Raw genomic sequence first — 21157 nt, 5'->3', positions numbered from 1 at the left:
GATGTCATGCTGCCGATCATGATGATCCTACCTCAATATGGATTGGGCAGAGGAAAAAGAAGACTTATGGCAGCTTTGGTGGCCACATATCGCTTTCTGTAGACTGAGCGTGAATGAAATTAATCGTCTCTTTCAAGTGATCAGCAGTTCTGTGCTCATAGAAAGAGTAATCCCAATGAAGGGCGGGATAGACACAATGGCCCTTGAAGTCCGCCCAGCTCCTCAGCTTTCAAGTTCATCAGTTAATGGAAACTGTTACCGAAGTATGTACAGACAACCGTCCTCTCGAGCCCGAGGTAGTTCCGTGGTAACTGGGGCAACTGTTGGCTAGGATGTGCCAATTCCGTGTGCCACCCCGACTTTCCGATTGCTCCAGTCTAAGCTCCGGCAAACTAGCAGTATATAAGATCTCTTACCTCTTTGGGTTGTGGAACAGCTATACGCCAACGGTATACAACGGCCTTAATGCCGTTATCGCCTGTTTTGAGGGCTGTTGTCACCTACTGCTATAACGTGCGTTTTATACCCCACATATTCTCCCAAAGTACCCTAGAAGAAATATGTTTGCTTCATGCTCGAAAAAACGCCGCCTCTTTTATAATTGGCATTATTTAGTTATTCTTTCCTTTTAGGACTGTAATGTCATTGCACGCAGCCTGTCGTCTCCCATTCCTCCATCCCACGGCATATCGGTCACTCACAACGTCTTCTCGATGTCTCAAGGGCAATACTCGGAAACCTCGTCTCACTGCCTCAGGTATGGGCGTTATAAGTGAAAAATCCAAGGAGAAGCGCGACTCAGCTCGCCAGTTATTAGCTACAACAAATCGCACGAAGTGGGAAGATACGAACCGAAAGCTCGCTGCTTTGACTGGCAAGTTGCCAACAACCAATGTTTACCTCTCTGCAAACTTCGAGCAGAGGCGCTTCTTGCTTGCGGAGGCCGCCGAATGTTTACGGGAGGCTGCTCAGCCTGAAATGTTTGACTGTTTGCAGAACCCATTGAGAGCCAAGGTGTGTTAACTTGCCTTACGAACTATTTTCATATTCCAAGAATTGCTTTGTTCGTTGTTGTTGTTGTTAGTCCAACGTGTTATCATCAGTTTGCAGTGTTCAGATCTCACTAATTCAGATGGTTTTGACAATGCCCCAGTCGTTTGGTGTCTGAAACAACGGTGCAACGATTCGGCAACTCACTCATTAGGGGGAAAGTAGCACAGCTTTATGTCGAGTGACTGAACAGAAGGCACGTCATGCACTGTTCAACAGCACCTAGCGTAGTGTTTCGCGCACGCCCTGCCAAAGGAAAGGGGGCAGTAAATGCGTGTAACTGAGTGTCCCTTGGTCTAGTACGTGTCACTTACCTTGTGGGTTGTTTGAGTCCTATCCACACTCTCCATTTCCGGTCCCCATAACTGGAATACTTCTCACTCGCCGTCGATTGTAATGACACTGCCCCAATCCAAACTTTTCCTCAATAGCTAGTGCAATTCGCCTCACCCGCTATGTAGTCGGGTTTTGTTTACTTTTTCCTGTTTCTCCGAATTTATTCTTCAGTTTACTTTGAACATGCGAACAAAGAAAAAGACCAAGTTCCTGCAGAAATTCGAGGGACATGTTGTACTGCCGAACTCACTGGATTTCTTGCCGAAAAGCCGTGTCATTGCACTTTGCAATGTAAGTGCTTGTAGTGCCTTTTTATATTCTAACCAGTCCATTTCTATCAGGGGGTCTTGATATAGTAAGATACAATTAAACTGTTGGACTGAAATAAGTGGAATAACTGTTTTACTCTCGTTTGCGATAGTACTGTGGTGTTTCTATAGTTTGATGTAATGCTGTTTCATCGGGCACACTTGTATTGACGCATGTTGTAGCTGGACAGTGATGCTTGTTTTTGGGAACTGAAAATGAGCCTTTCAAGCTGCAGCAACTGGTTTTACCTAAACTCCGCCAACACGGTGACCGTCTGTATTTGTATTTATAAAATGAATTTTCCATCGTTAGTCAGATGCAAGTAGGTGGAGTTTGCCTTCCAGGTTGAAAAATCTCTACCACCTTTCCACGAACGGACCAGCCGGAGTAACTCATCAGTTTCCGTTATTCCCGGTTTTCACGGCGCTGAGTATCGACGCGGGACGAGTAATTATCCACTGCTTCCACTTATACACCCATTTATATACCACTGGTTTTGACAAGTGACTCACCTGGAACCCAGCTGAATCTCTCGTTTATGCTATTCTTCTCTTGTTTGCTAGGAGTTTCTTGTTCAAACACCAGTGTTCACTCTGCCTGGTGTTTTTCATTTATTTTTATCAGGCTGGTTACGGTCTCTGAATGAAACGATTTCATGAGCTTTTACCAGGACGTGAAACATACGGATTATGCTATCATCCACACAATGCGTATTGTTGGGTCAACATGGACATGCGCTTCATCATTGCCCATACGTGAATAACTCTCCAGTATAGCTTTTGTTCTCTTATTTAATTGAATCGCGATGCGTTTGAATTGAGCGTAGCTCCTCAGTGGGGACACCAACCGACAATGTGTGTTTTGTTTCGAAGATTGAACCGTGAACTATGATCGACCAAAAACGTAGTTTGGTAGAACTACTCTGGCTTTGTCACAGCCTACTGCCACCTTCAAATCAGCTAGTGTGCACAAAAGTACACTAAAATGATTCAATGCACCGTAGATTTCCTTCGTTCTCATATGCGCGTCTCTGAACCGCATCACTAATTAGCGAAATACACGCATTTGCAAACTAATTTGGTTTTGCGAGACTCACCTGGAACCCAGCTGAGCCTCTCGTCTGTGATGTTTCCAGGCAACTGAATGTGCTGCACCAGACCACCTCATGTTTCAGTTGCTACGATATTTGAGATATCGCAATACATGTAAGGCACTACTCATAAAGTTGCTGGAATTTCTTCGACAGCCCATGACCGGTTTCACCCTTCTTGGGGCTCATCAGGTAGGCGAAGTCACCGAGTTTCCGTCAAATTTATGTTTTGCTTGGAACCAAATTGCACACCTACCTGATGAGCCCCAAGAAACGCGAAACCGGTCGTGGGCTATCGAAGAAATTTCGTCACTAGTTGTGTTTCGGCTACCCTCACTTTATTTAACTCTCCTATCGAAACTGTCAAAGTCGCAGTTAGTTGATAGCAACTTCTCTGAGCTCGGTATAAGTTGGTGACAGACCAGAGGAGCCGCGCTACGCAGACACAACTGATCCATTATTGAAGGTTATTTCCTACCCAATATTACCTTATATGCACATCAGAGAAAACTTCCTTGCACCCATGTCCCGATTTTTCACACCTTTGCAGGATGCTGAGGATGCAGCTCTAGCAGTGGAAGCTGGAGCTGTGCATGCGGGAGGTACAGAACTATTCACACGATTAGAAAATGGCTCACTTCACTGGGAGGAATATGATACGGTCGTAGCGCATACCGATTGGGAGCCGACACTTAAAAAACTCCGTCATGTCTTGAAGGATAGACTGCCAACGATGAGAAATGGTAAGTCAGGTAGGGTAACTAGACTAATTTGGTGTTCTGACGATTCAGAACAGGAACCCAAAACAGTTCAAAGAAGATACCATTCTCTCCCGCATCAGTTTAACTCAATTTATTTCGGGAATTGGGACAATATCAACACTTGTGTGTGCCACATATAAGGGAGCTCACGTGGCACTAACGGTCTTGGAATCTTGATCTATTTCTCAGATATAGAGAGAATCAATATGGAAGCTAAGTGTATGGACCTGATCCGAACTATGGGCCATGGCTCAGCTAGTATGTCACTTTCCGTTAGGCGAAAAGTTTAGGGTTTGCTTCCCACTCCTGGCTTCCTTTTTTCATGTATAGTTCGGTTCCTTTTCATCATTATCTTTTGCTCCGGGAAACACGCACTCCTCCATACTTTCCCCCTGTAATGGAATGACTGTCCACCTTGATATCATCAACCCACTGGTTGTTCTAACAGCACTGCTGAGTACCGTTTTGAGAAAAAAAGTCTTTGCAATGAATAACGCTTTGTTTATATGTGGCACATAAGTTGGATAGCCAGCATATTTTAGGCAAAACCATCGACACGGATGAACATCCAGGTATTTATTGGACCCTTTTGTCTGTGTGCTGGTTTCAGTTCATAACTTCTTTGGGTTAGCTTCCCAACCCCATCACCTACTGAGAGCACTAGAAACTCGCTTCAAGTGAGAACTCAAAAGGGTGGACCACCGAAACTCGCTAGTAATGTTCAAAGTTGGCCGCAACGTACCTCCATCGTTAAATTTCCAAAACGTTCCTTGTCATGGCCCCGTGTAAACTGCAAGTTATTGTCCTTATTCAGCAACTCCCTCAATGTTACCGTCAGTATCGACCACCTCAATGTCTGACAAGCAAACTTTAAAACATTGTGTCCCCTTTACCCATCTCATTAGGACTGATGAAAGACGTGTTTTGATATGTCAACCTTTATTCTCTCCAGTTGCGGATGTAAAATATGCGATTAGCAGAATAGACACCGATTGATTGGGTCCTGCAGTTCAGGTGATCATTACCAAGGTAACTAGATTGTTTTCTTTAATGCTTTTGTGCACATAGTCAGGATTGGTTTGACGTGGTCAGCAGCACTTCGCTTATTCCGCTGCGCAATTACTCGAATTAAATAATCCAGATGTTATCAGGCCAGCTATCGGGTCACAGGTCAAGTGACAACCTTTCATCATAAATATTCAGCCTGGCCATCACACTGACCTGTTCAATTCATTCCGAATCCTTTTGTGTAAGGAATCCTCAACATTATAACGATAAGCGACGCGCTTCTGGCCGAATCAAATGGGATCCGATTGTGTATAGAAAGACGGTTGAAGCAAGCAATCCTGCGAACTTGGCACTGTTCAGGGGACTTTCAGGAATCGGATAGATAGTGTCTGTTCTGCATTGTTTCTACTATTTATTTCCTATGGCTCGAACGATTGAAGAGAATAAAACTAATGTCGGCGTGTCGGAGAAAATCACTTGTGGGCTTTCATGAATAGTTTGAATGAATAATCTATCGCTTACTCAAGCGCGCTTAAGTAGTCTGTTTCATGAAAGCGTTTATCGGGCCACCCATGTCCACTCAGTGAGGTGACCGGGATCACTAGGATATACTCGAAGATTTTTCCGCACTGCAGTTTTAACATTCCCGAATCGAGAATTTATCAACCTACTCTCCTCCTCGCTACCAGAAAAAGCACTCGCTCTATTGAATTCCCCTAAACGATGACCCACCAGCTTGTGACAAAAACCCAATCTTTCCTCTCATTCGCTTGCTTTAGTTCTACATGAAATTTAAGATTGGTGTCCTTTTTATTGTTCGAATACCGTCTGTCGAGTGGTACTCGTGGAAAACCGTGAATACGTGCATGCTTGTTTGCTACAATAAACAAAAGCTTTGGGACCAAATTGTGCCCAAGACCATAGGGACTTGCAAGAAAACTGACAAAGCAACTCGTGTCGGCTTATGCTGGGAAACATACACTTTTTGGACATTCCCTTTTTATGTACAACTTTGATAAAGTAAGCAAATTCCATACTAATAAAATGTAGACAGTTGGATCCAAGGGTTTTATTAGACTGTGGCTTGCACCAACATGAGGCTAGATCCAGACCATATTGATATTTAGTTCTGTCGTCATCCATGGTTTATATTGCCCTGGCCTGCATGGCGGTAATCGTAGTAGTGTACTCGTGGTATGCGTCATCGCAGGTATTTTACATATTGCATCAAATGAAGGATCAAGCGGCCATTTTGCAGCACATTCGGTTGAATACTACCATAAACAAGAGATGCAACTGGGATTCATTAGATTATTTATTTAAAACCAAATTAGTGTACGAACGAGTGTATTTAGTAACTTCCCCGTTTTTTCAGTTACCAGTTGCTTTATCCGTCGGTTGTCGTCTGAAATCCATTTGATTGAAGTGTTTTACTCCTTTCGCCAACGTTTTGGGCTGAGCTGGATACGGTTGGGGGTTGTCAGTACATAGTCCACTAATTGCTGGTACGGTGAACCGATTTCCTTGTATTCCAGACGTCAAATCTTATGCGTTCGGCCTTGGAATCGACATATCGTAAGTGATTAGTCTGTGATCTGCCCCGCAGTTTGCTCATCTCACCAATCGCGTGACTTGCACTCGTATACGTCTGTTTCACTAGTGACGAGTGCCGTAGTGAGATGTGTGGGAAAAACTGCTGCACCAATATATCCGTGTGGCGAGGTTTCGATCATTAGGGCAGAATTTCGTATAGGTTATTGGAATTAAGTAGATTTGAACGGGCGCTCGCGGTTTTGAAACTATGACATTCGTGAGCGTCATAACTCTTCAACCACTTCGGGCACTGAAATCCCCGTGACATCGTTTTTCTGAATTGACCGAAGGAGAAGAGTAAATCCGATGTGCAGATTTTCGTGGTCTGATAACCATAGCGCTGGAACGTATTACCTGGTTATGGATATTCCGCATCGGCAAGGCAGGCAAGGTGGGTTGAATTTCATTGGGTTTTACAGTGAGCATTTTCACGATGTGACCGGAGATGACCTAATCGGTAATATGATATCTTTTCTATTGTTTGGTGGCCGGAATGATGAAGCACGTATGCACGACCGGCTCCTCCGTCAAAAACCCGTCTCTATGGGATCCGCAAAGTTGATTCGGTACTATTTTAGTTCAATTGGAACATGCAGAAAGGTCGATCTGACTGCTGTTTTGATCCATCAGTGTCCTGCGGGTGCATGTTTGATGCATCTTTTGGAAGCGTCATCGTTTCCTATCCAGCTGAAGACACACTTGACCATTCGCATCTATCCTCATATACACACTCTGAACGATGGGAGACCACGCTTGAGGGTGACTATACACACTCTTTGGTGCTTATTATCAGTGTTTTCGACCACAATGAAGTCGGGATCATCCACGGGTCGGATGAAACATTACGATTGCTACTCGAACGTGAGAACAATGGTTCGGGCCTAATAAGTGACCAACACAACTGGTTCAACTGTGATTCCTGCGATTTTTTATGCGTTTTTTTCTCAGGATTTTGATTCCGTGCTATTTGATGTCGTACAAATTAGAGAGTCTTCCACAAATGCTGTCTTGTGGACAGTTACAGACAACGGAAGTCAGAAAGGGCGACTTTCACGGATATCAATGTATCAGATGTGGTGGAGTTGGCAGCCGGTGTGGCTCTCAAATACGTCCGATTAGCGAGAACGAGGCAGCGACGATTCGGTTATCTGTGGCAGTTAGCGGTCAAAGACGTGGCCTGTCTGTGGAAAAATAAACCCACAGAACAGGTAAACCGTCACTTGAAAGGCACACGGGACACAGAACGTCAGTGAGAGGTGGTCAGTTTGACCAGCTGACAATGAAAACAAATAGCCTGAACTGACAGGGAAATATGTGTCAAGAGACACCCAGTAATTCGCCTGCGGTCCCAAAACGAAGTGTACCCGAAAAGCCTCATAATAAAGAACTTGGGTGACAAGTCAGTAGCCAATCACATTTTGGGTGAGATGGCCCTGTTAATTCTGAACTGTGATTTCAAGTCCAAATGGACGGACTGTTGGTCACGTTTTTGGTCAAACAAACAATGATGATCCACAGGATAGAATAAAAATAAAAAATACGTCTACCTAGGTAAACAACTAAAAACATAGTCATCACTTTTCTGAGGTTCTTTCATATAGGGAACGTTTCTCTTCCAGAATTCCCACTAGGTGCATCTTGCTAGGATTGTTTCTTAGAGGAAAAGTTGGTAATCTTATCGTTCCCATTCACTTTTCATCAACCCAGTTGATATTTCGTGATGTCTCATGGTGTGTCCATGTGCAACCTCAATTGTTTCTACGGCACACTGAGCAGCCATATCTGGCGAACACCAATCTGTTCTAGGAGTTCGAGAGCAGTCGTGAGGCAGTCCATATCGCACCCTATGACAAGTATACACTTGAACACCCACCTGCGGTACATTTCGTCGGCTCCGTGAAATCGCGGACTTCACGTGTTCACCGGGCTCCTTTGAGTCAGATCAGAGGTTGGGAGTTTTCTTACTGTGTAATAGGATGTGGTAGAGTGGAGTGTAAAGTAGTCAGATAGGAAAACTCTCTAGTGGGCAATCGAAATTACACACGGGCAAACTGAGCAGTGACATGGGAACTGTTTACTGGTAGTATGAAGCAATTTTAAAAATTCGACGGAGATTTCCTACTGTAAATGGAACCAGTCTATCTCAGAAAGCCCAGAAGCACCGTACAGCTAGTTATCTAGTCTTTATTGGGAATCATTAGCGGTGCACATTTCGCGAATCTCCAGGCAGAATTGATCTCTTCGATAGTAGTTGAAGACTAAACCGTTCGACTACGAGTGACTTGAAACTTGCATGTAGATACGATGAACCTTTCATATGAGAAGTAAGCTTTTCGTCATAGATTGACTTCCAGGAACATCTGCTGAAATTTCCAAATCTCCTCCTTGAACAGCTGGCATTTTAACAACTCAGCCGTGTCCATTTATTATCTGTGCACAATTTAGGCATGTCAACGTCCGCACGTAAATCCGAAAAGTAGTCAGCTTTTGCTGCCGTTTGACAACTTCAGCTACTAGACATTTCGCGCTGCCGTCCAGCATGGTACCCACGCCCAACCTGTAAAATTCGTATGTGGCTCACCACTCCAAGCTCCCATGTCGGACTGAAGTTCTTCAAATTAGGAAAACACAACCCATCTACCCTTATAAGCTTCTTATCCACGTTCCACAACATTCACGCCTTAAAGAAGAACCCCAAAGCAGTCCACCACCTTTTCTCCTATCTCTCTTCGTTGTATTTTTCCATTTTTCAAGACTTGCGTTTGCATGTATCTCATCACACTAGCTTAGATATGTCTTGTTTTGATACTGTCCTGCTTTCTGTTGCCGCTTTTCACATGGTACCTCTTACACTTCGTATTCACTTTCTGTGTAATCCACATTTATATGTAGTGAGAAGAAATCCGGGATAACTGTTTTGCCTACGAAGGCGTGTCTTATTGGATTTGTCCAGAAATGAAAGAAGTGTGACTTGAGAAGCATATAAGATGCGTTGAGAGTACGACTTCGCATATATCACTAGGCTACTGATGTAATGTTTAGGTTGGAACACATAATTCCTCCACTGAAAGCGAAAAGCGAACGTTAAACACCAGTGAGGCATCGGTTTAGGGTTGTTTTCCTGCAGATCCGGTTAACTTTTGTAGTTTGAGGAAATCTTGGAATTCTCAAAGGTTTCGTCCCGTAAGTGAAGGCAGTCTATACTGAAAATTGTTATATCCTGTCTAAGTGCGAGGTAGTCACAGTGCTGATCAAGCGCTCGTGGCCGAACAGTAAAGTGTTCAATCTGCTTTTCGGAACGTCGCGGGTTTCGGGTGGTTCACGCTGATGCTGATGCCCAGTAAGAAGGAAACAACTGTACAGTGTTTCTCGCTTTTCCATCTAATCTGTATTGAAAGTTCCAGTTAAACTGTTTGAGCCTAAGTTTTGATGGAATCAGATAAAACCAGGTGTTACAGAAAAATCCGAAACTCATCCACCATATCATCGAACCCTGGCTGTTGATCCACGCGTAAAATAGGTCTGCTGTCGTATGCGCTTTCAAATAAACTGCATTCCATTGTGATGCAGACTGATGGTTCTGTCAAACTTTTCCAGGTCGAATCGGAAGCGACGTATTCACTCTCGTCACCACACATTCTGTTGGTATCAGCGTGGAATCAACCGCCTTGGAAGGTGTCCCAGAAATAGCTTTTCTGGATGTGATTATTGGTCAGGTTTGTGGTTGTCAGGGCTTCCTTTTAAGTAGTTTCTGATGTTGAATAATATTTTCGTTTCACCCCAAGGATCTCTTCGGTGCGGTTGCTGTAAACTGATGGAAATTTGTAATCTTATGTTTTATCGTCGTGAATTTTGGCTATACCTACCGTGTAGCAGGCTACTGAGTGTCTGGACGCTGCGGTATACACAATGGACGTTTTCCAGTTTTAGATTTGGGTATGTCTACTCCTCATGCGATTGTCTTAATACATTTACAAGAGACATTCGTGTAGTCTTATGTAGAGTAGAGGTATTAGTCAGCCGGGATACTTAGCTTTCTTATCTCGCCGAAGCGAGGACAACACAGGGAATGGGATTTTGGCTTCGGCTGTGAATTGGTCTCTCGCACCCAGTCGAAATGAGTTCGAGACAGTTCAGTCGTTAAGATGCAAATTCGCTGATCAGAAGGTCCGCAGTTCGAGCCCAACCCCGGCATCTCTACTCCTGGCAAACTGGCTGTAACTCAGCCCTCATACTTCCTTCAGGTTGCATGACAACCATGCCCTGAACGGGTGTTACAGATGAACTCTTCTTATCATTAGTATGATTATTGTTACTACCCAGTCGGCGTTGGTGGAGAACGTTCTGACCTCTTCAAAGAGAGAGCCTCTCTTGAGGAGCACTGTACGCAAAAGGTTTCTGCTCGGGTATAGCTGTAAATTCGAACGAGGGACTTTTCCGTATCAATTACAGTACACCGATTGTTCGGGAAAATCGAATGATTAGTAACTCGACTAACCAGCGGATCCCACCTCAACTCTTGTTGTCGTAAATGGTAGAAATTCCGTCCCTAGTGGTGGTATATTTCGAGCTATTTACCTATTGAGGCGAAAGCGCAGAGCTGTATACTAAAGCCGTCTCATACGTCTAGGCGTTGTGGTGTGTATCATAACGTTCCTTTTAATTCTTCTGTTAAGGGCCTTTTCCCCGTAACCAATAAGTTTTGTGTAACCGGAAAACAACTAAATAGCTAATACTTCCAGCACGTTTTGTTTACGTAAAGCACGATATCCTCCATTCTTCTGACTCATGGGCTGTTTCCCTTGTCTACCACCGGATTTCAGTTCAACTTACGTACTCTCTACCAGCAGATTGACTCAAGTGTTTGTCGACTGAATTCGATGAACCGAACAACGGTCACTGCTTAAGGAACTATATCTGGTTGCAGCAGTTGCGTGACTCGCGTTTTCAACTGCACAGTTCAGCAGCTAGTAGTAACGTCAGCTACATGTATAGCCTCCTGTTTTTTTGGTTTGTTGTGGGATTTCGGCTTCTCGAGTACGATAGTGACGAAAATATTGGCAAAAGCCTTGTGATTGAAGCAGTTCAACTGGCTCTGCTGCTTTAAACTTTAAGAATTTGGTGGTGCCGGTGCACATCGTTGTCATTATGTTTAATTTGACTGTTGCATCGCAACAGATTTCTGCATGTTTGCTCGTCAGCTTTATTCCTTTGGCTGCAGATCGGTGACAGAGACTTGGACGCAGCGTCAACCTTGAGCCAGAGTAACCATATGTAATGGTCTGACTACGTCAATTGCTTCGATCACTGTGGACCTGAATATCCGATTTAGCCGCTCGTATGCATTTCCAACGGTTGATTATTTTTCTCGGGATCTGCACAGTACCTCGCCAGGACCTAGGTGTTTCTATTCCAAGCACGATTTTGACTGCCCGCCTAGGCACGATGGACACCTAGCGTCTCCCATCCCTCTGCTCTAGAATGTTTTTCTGCTTCACTTTACACCTTTGGGAAACTGACGCCCTTGATAACACATGAACGGCTTGGTACTGCGGAAGCTATAATGATTATTCGAATCCATGGCTTTCGAATGGCGCCCCATATCTACAGCTTCATTCTTGTATGGATCATTCTCGCAATCAGCGCTTCCTTTGTCTTCCGCGATAAAGTGAACAGATCCCAGGATACTGTCCTGGCGTTGACTATTCTGATAGTATTACAAGAGCTCTCACCGAAATCCTCGGTGTGAATGATCCTACCGATCTTAACATGTTTCATATTGAAAGACATTTTCTGTCATTACTTTTTGTCCTGACTAACTGGCCTTCTGAATAACTTTGGGTATGGAAGCCTTGAAACTTGTCAGTCTGCGGTAATTCTGTGTTTTGAGTACCTGGCTGTCTTATGAAACTCGCTTTACCTCCTTTGCAAATGTTTGTACCCATTTGTTGGTTTTTCTATGGGCTTTGGTGATGTTTACTGTAGTTTTTTGTCATCGCTGTGGTACTTCCATCTACAGCTAGCTTGGGACGTGACTCGTTTGGAGACGAATATGCAAGCCTACTTTGATACTATTCAATCCAACAAGTCCTCTCGTGTGTCAGGTAAGTTTCAGTTCACTACGGCACTTTTATGCTTTCTAAACATATCAGTTATTCCACTCGAGGTTCACTTACTTGAAGTGGGCGTTACTGGTTCACTTCTTAGAGTTGCTAGAATCCATTTCTCTCTAATATGATTGTTTGAAAGCGAACTAGAGCTTAAAATTTAGTCTCCCATTTACGGGCTATCAGAGGTGATGCCTATTGGAGTGCAAATCTCAACTGTGGTCCGCTGTGTTACAGTTGAGAAGGTTCCTGAAACAGAATCAAGAGTTCTGGGTTAAACAAATGTCCTCGTTTTTCAAGTATTCTGCTAATTTCTTCAAGAGGATAGGCTGGTTTCACAAAAGTTGTGGATCCCATTTGACCACGCCCGATATCTGCCATCGAGATTTCCGCAGCCATCGTCTGGACTGAGCGTGATGAGTTTGCTGTCGACCAAATGTTCTCAACCACAAGTCAGCGGGAGGATATGTGGTTTGTACTGTACTACTCATAAGGTTGCTGAAAATCTGTCTTGATATGAGGTTTGGTTTCAGATCTCACCCGGGACCGATGATTCAGTTATAAGGCTTGTAATGCAATGACTGGTCAGGTTTCTTCATGAATCTCGTCTGGCTTGAGTTACTAAGCTACTACGCACAGCAGATGAGTTTTCAGAGCGGTCTGGTGCTTTTAGTATTAAACAATACGCAGGTAGCTGTAGTGGCCGCTTGTTGCTTAACCTGTTCGGTTTACAAGATCGCTGTTATCAAAGCCCTCTTTTCTATGAGAGGCTAATTGTGAGTTTCGTACGCTTGCATGGTGACTGATAAATCACTGGACATAAGGTATGACAACGCTCTGTTAGGCCTTTGAGCAACATTTGAGTTCGTACCGTTCTCCTCCGCAAAAATAAACTGACCTCCTGGTTATTCCTGTGCACTATAATGGTGATGTGGTAGTCGCTGTTAGGCCAGAGATATGAAAAAAAGTTACAGTTCTGCTTTGTGAATTGCGGTTTTTGGGCTAATTTTAACGAGATTTAATCTGACAGTAAATAGGCCGTGAAACCCCATGAGTCGCCATCGGCCATATTTCCCCCGTAACGCTCAATACGGGCAACTTTCTTCTCGGGGCTCTTGCTATTCCTCGTGCAGGATATTTTCGCCTTAGCGCGCGATTGCGATCTCCATATTCACTATCTTCTGAAACATTTGGTAGCAAGCGGGTGACATAGTTGGATTGTTTTATCTTCACAAAGGACATGCTGTTTATTCGAGAAATACACTCATTTGCAAATCAATTTGGTTTTCACGAGAGACTCAACTGAATCTCTCGTTTATGATATTCTACAACTGAATGTGCTGCACGCAGGCCACCTCACGATTCAGTTGGCACGATATTAGAGGTATCGCAGAATATTTTCATGAAGGAAACTACTCACAAGGTTGCTGAAAACTCTTCGACAGCCCACGACTGGTTTCACCCTTCTTGGGGCTCATCAGGTATTTCAGGTATTCCACGAAACGTATCAGTTGCTCAAGTGTAGAATACAAGCTCCACTTTTCAAGTGATTACCAATTGATTGTCTTTACGACATTACATATTGCACGTGTCACTGGAGTTACAAAGCGGACCACTTTTCCATCGTCGCTGTGACTTAGTTTTATCGGTCATTTTGTGTATTTGTTGGCAACTTGACTAGGTCTGATCGTAGAATATAAATCCATACAGAGTGATAAAAGCCATGCGATATGTGGTCCGCTGTGAAGCAGCTCTGTGGCGAAGGACCGAAGATTCTCTCTAACGTAGGTCTCGACAAATTCAATGGGGAATTTTTAGACCTGTCAAGTCCACTCACTGAATTTATCGCAACCAATAAGGGTAACATCACGGATAGCATATCACGAGAAAAAGTTTCTGGGAGCATGCGACAAGTGAATTTAGACCAAGCTTGTTTTCCTGATCATCTGTCGCCCTTGCTGCCCAAAAAGCGGACTGACATCCTCATTGGACCAATACCTGTTTCGTATACTAATTGTTTTTTTCATCGGAAAAGTTTTTGACTATTGACGAGTGGTCAAAATAACACCGGTTCAGTAAAAATGGACAACGGAAATTTGGCCAGTCGCTTGTCGCTCCATTTTTCTCAAGCTGGTGGAACGCCAGTTCCTGGATTGAGTGCAAGGTGCCCTTTGGGACCAATACTGGTTCCAGTCAATTTGCTTACCGTCAGTGTGAATCTACAGTAGACGCTGTCGCACACCTAATTCACTCCGTCAGTGTAGTACCGGATTCAAAAGCGAATGGTGTGCGCCTGTCGTTCATTGACTACATGGATACTTTTGGTGTCGTTGACAGGCCACACTTACCACAGCTTTTTACTGAGGCAGCTATTTGTGGACTACATTACAAACCACATACAATTGGTTATCTTTTCCCTTGGAGTGTCCCTCAAGTTACTGACCCTCTCATCCAGTGCAAATATGCGAATGACATGGTCAGCTTTGGGTAACGCACGTCTGGAGCAATTGTTAGTTGATCAGACTAGCGCTCTCTCACCCTCACTTTTCCGAAATGCCGGGATGTCATCTTTTTCCTCAGCTCTGGTCCACTGTACATCGGCATACTAAGTAACTACCACCCCCCTCACTGTTTTCAGTGTGCATCTCCTCTAAACTTTCACCATGAAGTATCTGGACATGACCTTATATCCGTTAATCCTCCCATATCCAAGGGGTTTTAAGAGAGCTCAACGTCCTGTCGTTTATGCTACGGGACTCAGGATGCTTTTGCTCCCCACAGTCTTATTTGTAGGTTTTTGGTCACTGGATTTGTTGTTTCCCTACCCCTAACCGCGGACCGTTGAAAGTATTAATACGGTATTGTCACGCCACCAAAATAACTTTCCAGGTGCGTCAAATACCAAGGAGTTGCCTTGCATTTTGATACTGATTCCAACTTCACCCAACGAGTAGTCTCCAACTCTTTTCACCCTCTTCAACCACTTAAATGGAATTAATTCTACCTCTTACACTCGCTCTTAATGCAAACCTTTAGGCAGCTTTTACCATAATTTTGTGGTTCCTTAATTGACTCGTCTTCTATTCCACTGTTCCATCGCCTTGCACCTCTCCTACTTCCATAGAGTTAATCGAGGCGCATTTTTAAAGCCTATATTGTGGTATGTTACCATCTATATGTGATCTCTTTGTAAATTTACATGCCAAATTGTCGCTTTGGCGTGACTTACCTACACACTTTCTCCTCTGTTTTTTTTCTTCTACAGGAAACGCTGTCTTATCCGTCGAACTCTACTGTCCACCGACGGGCGAGCGTTTTCCCATCGATTTAACTCCATATCTACCTGTTTCAGGCTCTGCGGAAATCTCAACGGCAGACGATGAAAATCTAGAAGAGGAACTGACACAAAATGATGAATTCAACCAAGCGCTTACTGCCTAACCCTCTTTGTAGATACTTTCTCAACTGTATATACACAAGAAATGAGCTACCAACACTACTTCTTTCTCCTCTTCCAAAAGGGTGTTTTGGGTCGTGCTCCATATAGATGAAAACGCATTGTTTCCAGTTTGCTTAGTTCTCGGTGGATTCGTTTCATAATTTGAGCAAGAGGCTTTTCTGACTGATGCGCTTTAGCATCTGTTTTATTCGCATACTTCGTTTTATCCGCATCGATTTTCAGTGCACCAATATGGATAATTTCTGCCCAGTAATAACAATGTTTATCGTAGCCAGTAGATAAATTGCGTGTGTGTGTTTTTCTCCTATCCGTTCAAGAACGCATCTACCATCCGGAATTGTTAGCACTTACTCTGCTTCCATCTGTGTGTGGGACGCAAAATGTGCTGCAATTATATGACGGATATACAGCAACAAACAATGAATAATTGTGTGGCCTCGTCACTAGTCAGAACATCCAACTGTGTTTCCCTGTAGAACTGCTTAAAGATCACATTTGTGATATCATAAGTCTACCCTCTACTGGTATGCAACTGGGTGTGTTCATTGAATTCCCTATAATTTGGGTCCAAGTAGAACATAGGGTTGACGGGAACTGCGGGCCTGCACCTACCTGATGAGCCCCAAGAAGGTGAAACTGGTCGTGGGCTGTCGAATAGTTTCCAGCAACCTTGTGAGTAGTTTCCTCTGAGTGTCATTTTGTCACAGAAAATACTCATTTCAACTTTGGAGATTCAGTCTTTAGAACAATATACGATGTCGCAATGGGGAGTTTATTGGGCCAAAATTTAGCCGACACTTTTCAGCTTAAGCTAAAAGTACAAGTTGATTGATACGATTGCGGGCGCTCTACCCTAGAAACGTTACTTTGATGACATTTTGATATTTACTTTTGAAGAACGCTCCATTTTATCTTTTGCCTTTCCTAAAAATATACCAACCTTTCTAGGTCTCACCAACTCGAATCCAACGACAACTTATTAACGCGCCTAAAACGAGATTTTGCGCGTATCCTTCTCGACAGAGCTAGAAATAAGTATTATTGATGATCTACCAGGGCTCTCTAAAACAGACCCTCATATTAAAGGGTTATTCTGATAAGTTGATTGTGATACACAGTAAAGCTAGACAATCGAATGAATGGACTTAGGCGGTGTCGAGAGAGCGTGTGTTCGTGTGCTTTCCATTTGAGAGTGACCACAAAAAACGTCTTTAGGCCAAGTAAGCTTTGAATGGCTTTGAAAGCGTCATACTTTAGGCTCGTCTTAACTACTAAGGTCGCACTGCAGCCTGGCTGTTCGAGTTTGTCCAACCTGTCTATCTCACACGTTATATCAGTTTGCCTGTAGCTGATTTGACGCTTACTTTGGCAGAAAGAATCTACCTCTTTCTTAAGACGTAGGGGGACCGCCTTCCAAAAGTGTGTTACGAGCCAGCCAGGCACAATCGCACGCAGTACGGTCAATCAGACGAAATCCAGTTTCATCGATCACTCGACATTTTGTTGCAACGGGCTGTCTATGTGACCCTTCTAATTCATTTTCGGTCTTGTTGCGTAATTCGAACCCACGATTCCTAGCATTTAGCAAAGTCCAACTGGTCAGGCCGGCCTTGTGTGCACAGGAAGTATTGGTCATAAACTCTCCTCTTACGCCCCTTCATTCCCGTAAAACGGTACCGTTTCCACCGTTCGTAGCCACACGCCTACTGTATAACGCCACGATTTTGGAAAGCAAATGAAATGTTGAAACCTCGCATGTTCTATTTTCCTCCTTTCATAATGATGTACAGTAGGCGAACTCAGTGTTTCAGGTATCCAGCAATGTTGGGAAATTCTGATCATTCATAATTGGTCGGGGACAATTAATTTTTCCTCTGAAAATCGTCATGAAAACTTGAACGATCGATGGTACACCGGATAGAGAAGGCAAATGCCACAGATGCCCTCGCATCGGTGCCCCATCCAGCTTCGATTTCGTCCCACAAAACCATATGCACGCTTATACTTCGCCACCAGGAGGAAACATCCGGGAGGGAACAGCGCTTGAATGAACGTCATGAATCGTACCTTTGTCCATTTGGATGATGGTCTGATAATGGTTGAATTGGCCTGTGAAGTTACAATTACCCACTAACGAAAACACCCGAAGTGGTCCATTCTGAGGGTTGGTCCGTCTTAGGTGGTAATCAAGGGAAACTGAATGCAAACGCTAGACGAAACCTATTTTGTGGAAGCTTGAGTTCGCTTATCCTTTGTGAGTTTGAAGTAGCTTAAAATCGACGGTTTCTCGGTTTCCAAAAGGCCTCTATTATTACATGTGCTTCTTTTTTGACGACCGAGTGGATCCTTTCGTATTATTACATGTGCTTCTTTTTTGACGACTCCTTTCACTGGAATGCAGGTGCCATGAGAGAAATAAAATGGGTCTCCCGTCAAGGTCCACCATCACACCATTGGCAATATCGGAACCACCGCCACCGATGGCTCATAAGGTTCACCGGTTATCAGTAATTCGGCTTGCAAATCTTCCCAAAAAATTTTGAGGACTGGTTTGGAACGTGGAGAGTTTTCATCCGGGACTGTGAGTGCATTTTCTCCTTCATGGAAACAAGTAGCAGACCAAACTACCAACTGAACGCTGTCGTGATGTTAAGTCTACGCCTGTTAGATTCCTGAGAGACTATGCGGTATGCGTCAGGCTTGCGGGCCTGTTGGTTATCTCATAACCTGACTGTTGTGCAGCTTTTGGTTTTGGTACATGTATCGAGTGGTCGTCCACAAAATGTACTTAGACATGTCATCCTCGTCTATGCTAAAGACTAACGTTGCCAAAATGTGCAGATGTCCCGGGCAACTTCTTTCTGGTGACGTAGCAATCAATAGCTTGTTACATGTCCTATTTCTGTAACTACTAGGACGCTGACATTCTGGAACATTCGGCGTTTGAAAAACGTCAATTAAACAGATTCATTGAAGTATATATAACGTCGGAAGTATCTGTTGCATCTTATTTGTGATTCTCCGTGTTCAGATGCTGCCTGGTGCGTGTATGTATGTGGATAGGTAAGGTGTACCCTATCACACAATTATCAACTTAGCGTCGTCCTTCCAGACTTTTAGACATATTCGAAACCAACTCCGTTTTCTGTTACGCGTGACTGTATTGTGGGGATAATATTAAGGCCAAGGATACCATTGATTCAATGCAAGGCATCCGGGAATATTAAAAAAGTTTATTGGTTACTGGAGGAGATAGGCAAATTTTTCTAATCTTCAGTGTATCCATCTTGAGGGAGTCTGCGGCTGTCAAACTGGTGTAAGCTAGTTACACGCAATATGGAATCACTAACAATCAACATAATTCGTGTCCACGGATGAACTCTGCTGAACTTCGCTGGCATTAGAATCTAACGGCGGTGCATAGTCTTCGTCAAAAGAAGTGTTTGAATTAGAGGCGGTCACATGTAACGGTAACCTCTGTGGATGAGGTATAGATTGCCTGCCATATCGAAGGATAACGGGGTGACCACAGAAGCTAGCGACAGACAAAAGCATGCACAGTACCAGCTAGACGTGCGTGCCTCTTACGCCAAGAGAAAGCAGTTCACAGCTGTAATACTGTACCGTTAAGAAATTCAGGTTACTCAAAATACCCCCAGAAGGCCAAATGCTTCCTGGAAAGCGTCAACTCCCCAGATGTCACTTTAGGCCACCCGATCCTCGGGCCAGAACAGCAGACTATCGATTGGGCGTTCAAGTAGACAGTCAACGGTGATGGTCTAGTCTTTAGCCCTGCACTAGAAGTCGTGCCAACCAGTCATTCAAACTTCTGACAAGTAACTTTGGTTCAGGATAAAAAAGTGCTCCAAATACCGCAATGCTTCCTGCAGTTTTGCACTCACTTGCTTGTGCTATTGTTCGATCACTAAAAGTCTGGAGTAGGCGGTTGCATTCACTTGCGACAACTCTACAGGACAACAAAAGCAAAGTCTTAAACAGTTTCCAATTTTTGAACCTTTAGGCCCACGTGGGGATGCGGAAACAGGTGAATCATCTATTCCATTCAACACTGTACGCCGAAGCATCAGGACTACATAAGGCGCCATGCAATATATGAGAGCGGATCTACTACCCAAAGCTTAGCTTTTCGCAGGTTTTCCGCTGCTCAAAAGTAAATTCAATCCAAGACTTGCTGCTTCTAGCCGGGACTTCCGACCTTCAACAGGAAGGTGGATTATGATCCCTATTCAACTTCATCTTGCTCCTGATCCTGACGACCATCAACCTGCTCTATTCAAGAACGACGGTTGATTCCCCAGCCACTGCCAAGCTAGCTTATTTGCGTCTGTCTGTGAGAAGGAGACTGTCCCAAACAACTGGAGTGAGTCAATATTTCTGCCTATCTTACAAAATGATGTCCGCAGTGAAAATACTAAGTAAATGGTTAGTTTGACTCTCGTTGTAACAAGGCTTCTGACGTCATTCATTATCCGTCATCTTACATTGGCACACAAAACTTCCTGCCGTAAGCATCAACCCGGTGGTGCCGTTTATATCTTCACACCCCGTTAGGTGTTACAGCAACGTCATACGTACGCAAGACTCACGATTCTGGTGCTCCTTGACTTCAAGGGTGAGTTCGGTCCGTGCTGTTAACCACACTCAACAGGGTACGCCGCAGAGTTTGTGAATATAATCCGATCCCTATATTCACCTACTTCTGGGCGTGTGAGTGCATGGTGAGCTCTCCAAGAGCTTCCTTACAAAGCACTGAATGTTTTGGAGAGTTGTACCTAACCCGGTAGTTGTATTAACTCTGACGAAAGTGTGTCTAATGAATGATTGTGCATGAAGCTGAAAGACTCGAATCATGTTTTCTAATTTATCTCAGTTTTGGTGTCAAAACGGTACATCACTGGGTTTCAAGGGTCTAGGCGAAAATAAGGGCTCTTTAGGTGTCTGGTCGCGAGCATGCCCAATGTGAACAGACGATGTGAAGCGTCTACAGATTTTTGATAACCGATGTGCCAGTATTGTTGCTGCTTTTGAATGGCTTCAGAGAATTCGTAACCAGCTAAACAGAAAGCTGGTGTTTGGTTGTGCAGCAGGTACTTTAGTGGCAGAAAATATCCCCTACCACCACCAAGTGCGGTGGTTTGAGCATGTGCTACTCATGGTGGGACATCGTCCACGGAAACGACTGTTGTTCTCCGTGTTTTCACCAGAATGACGCAAACCGTGGGGTGATGGACAAAGCAGGACCTGGTAGAAGAGTGTGAATGAGAATACGAATAGTTTAAGTGTTGTTGGTGCGGTCTGCCTTTCAGAATGGGGTCACCATGACCTTGCTTGCCCTTGGCTGAAGACATCTCAAGAAGTGGCTATTGGTCAATGGTAGTAGCGTTCGCACTGTGGGTTTCTTGTCGGATTGTCTGACCGAGCA

General features: G+C 44.0%; 2 protein-coding genes across 2 annotated transcripts in view; one reads left to right on the top strand and one right to left on the bottom strand.

Moving 5' to 3' along the window:
• Positions 1-618: 618 nt before the first annotated feature.
• On the top strand, positions 619-15741 carry T265_10805 (hypothetical protein; the record flags this gene model as incomplete). Its single annotated transcript, XM_009177279.1, has 6 exons — positions 619-1014; positions 1558-1677; positions 3336-3528; positions 9745-9863; positions 12167-12251; positions 15520-15741. The coding sequence occupies 6 exons, from the start codon at positions 640-642 to the stop codon at positions 15693-15695; spliced, it is 1068 nt and encodes a 355-aa protein (XP_009175543.1).
• The window catches only part of T265_10801 (hypothetical protein), a gene marked incomplete at both ends in the record, with an annotated part of 130068 nt that continues 124455 nt past the window's right edge, over positions 15545-21157 (bottom strand). The window contains one exon of the mRNA XM_009177276.1: positions 15545-15641. Coding sequence (XP_009175540.1) covers positions 15545-15641 — 97 coding nt within the window. The remainder of the gene's footprint in view (positions 15642-21157) is intronic.

The sequence above is a fragment of the Opisthorchis viverrini genome (assembly GCF_000715545.1).
Source record: "Opisthorchis viverrini unplaced genomic scaffold opera_v5_409, whole genome shotgun sequence".
Classification (NCBI taxonomy): domain Eukaryota; kingdom Metazoa; phylum Platyhelminthes; class Trematoda; order Opisthorchiida; family Opisthorchiidae; genus Opisthorchis; species Opisthorchis viverrini.
The sequence above is the reverse complement of the archived record's forward strand: the minus strand, read 5'-3'. Positions and strand labels throughout refer to the sequence as shown.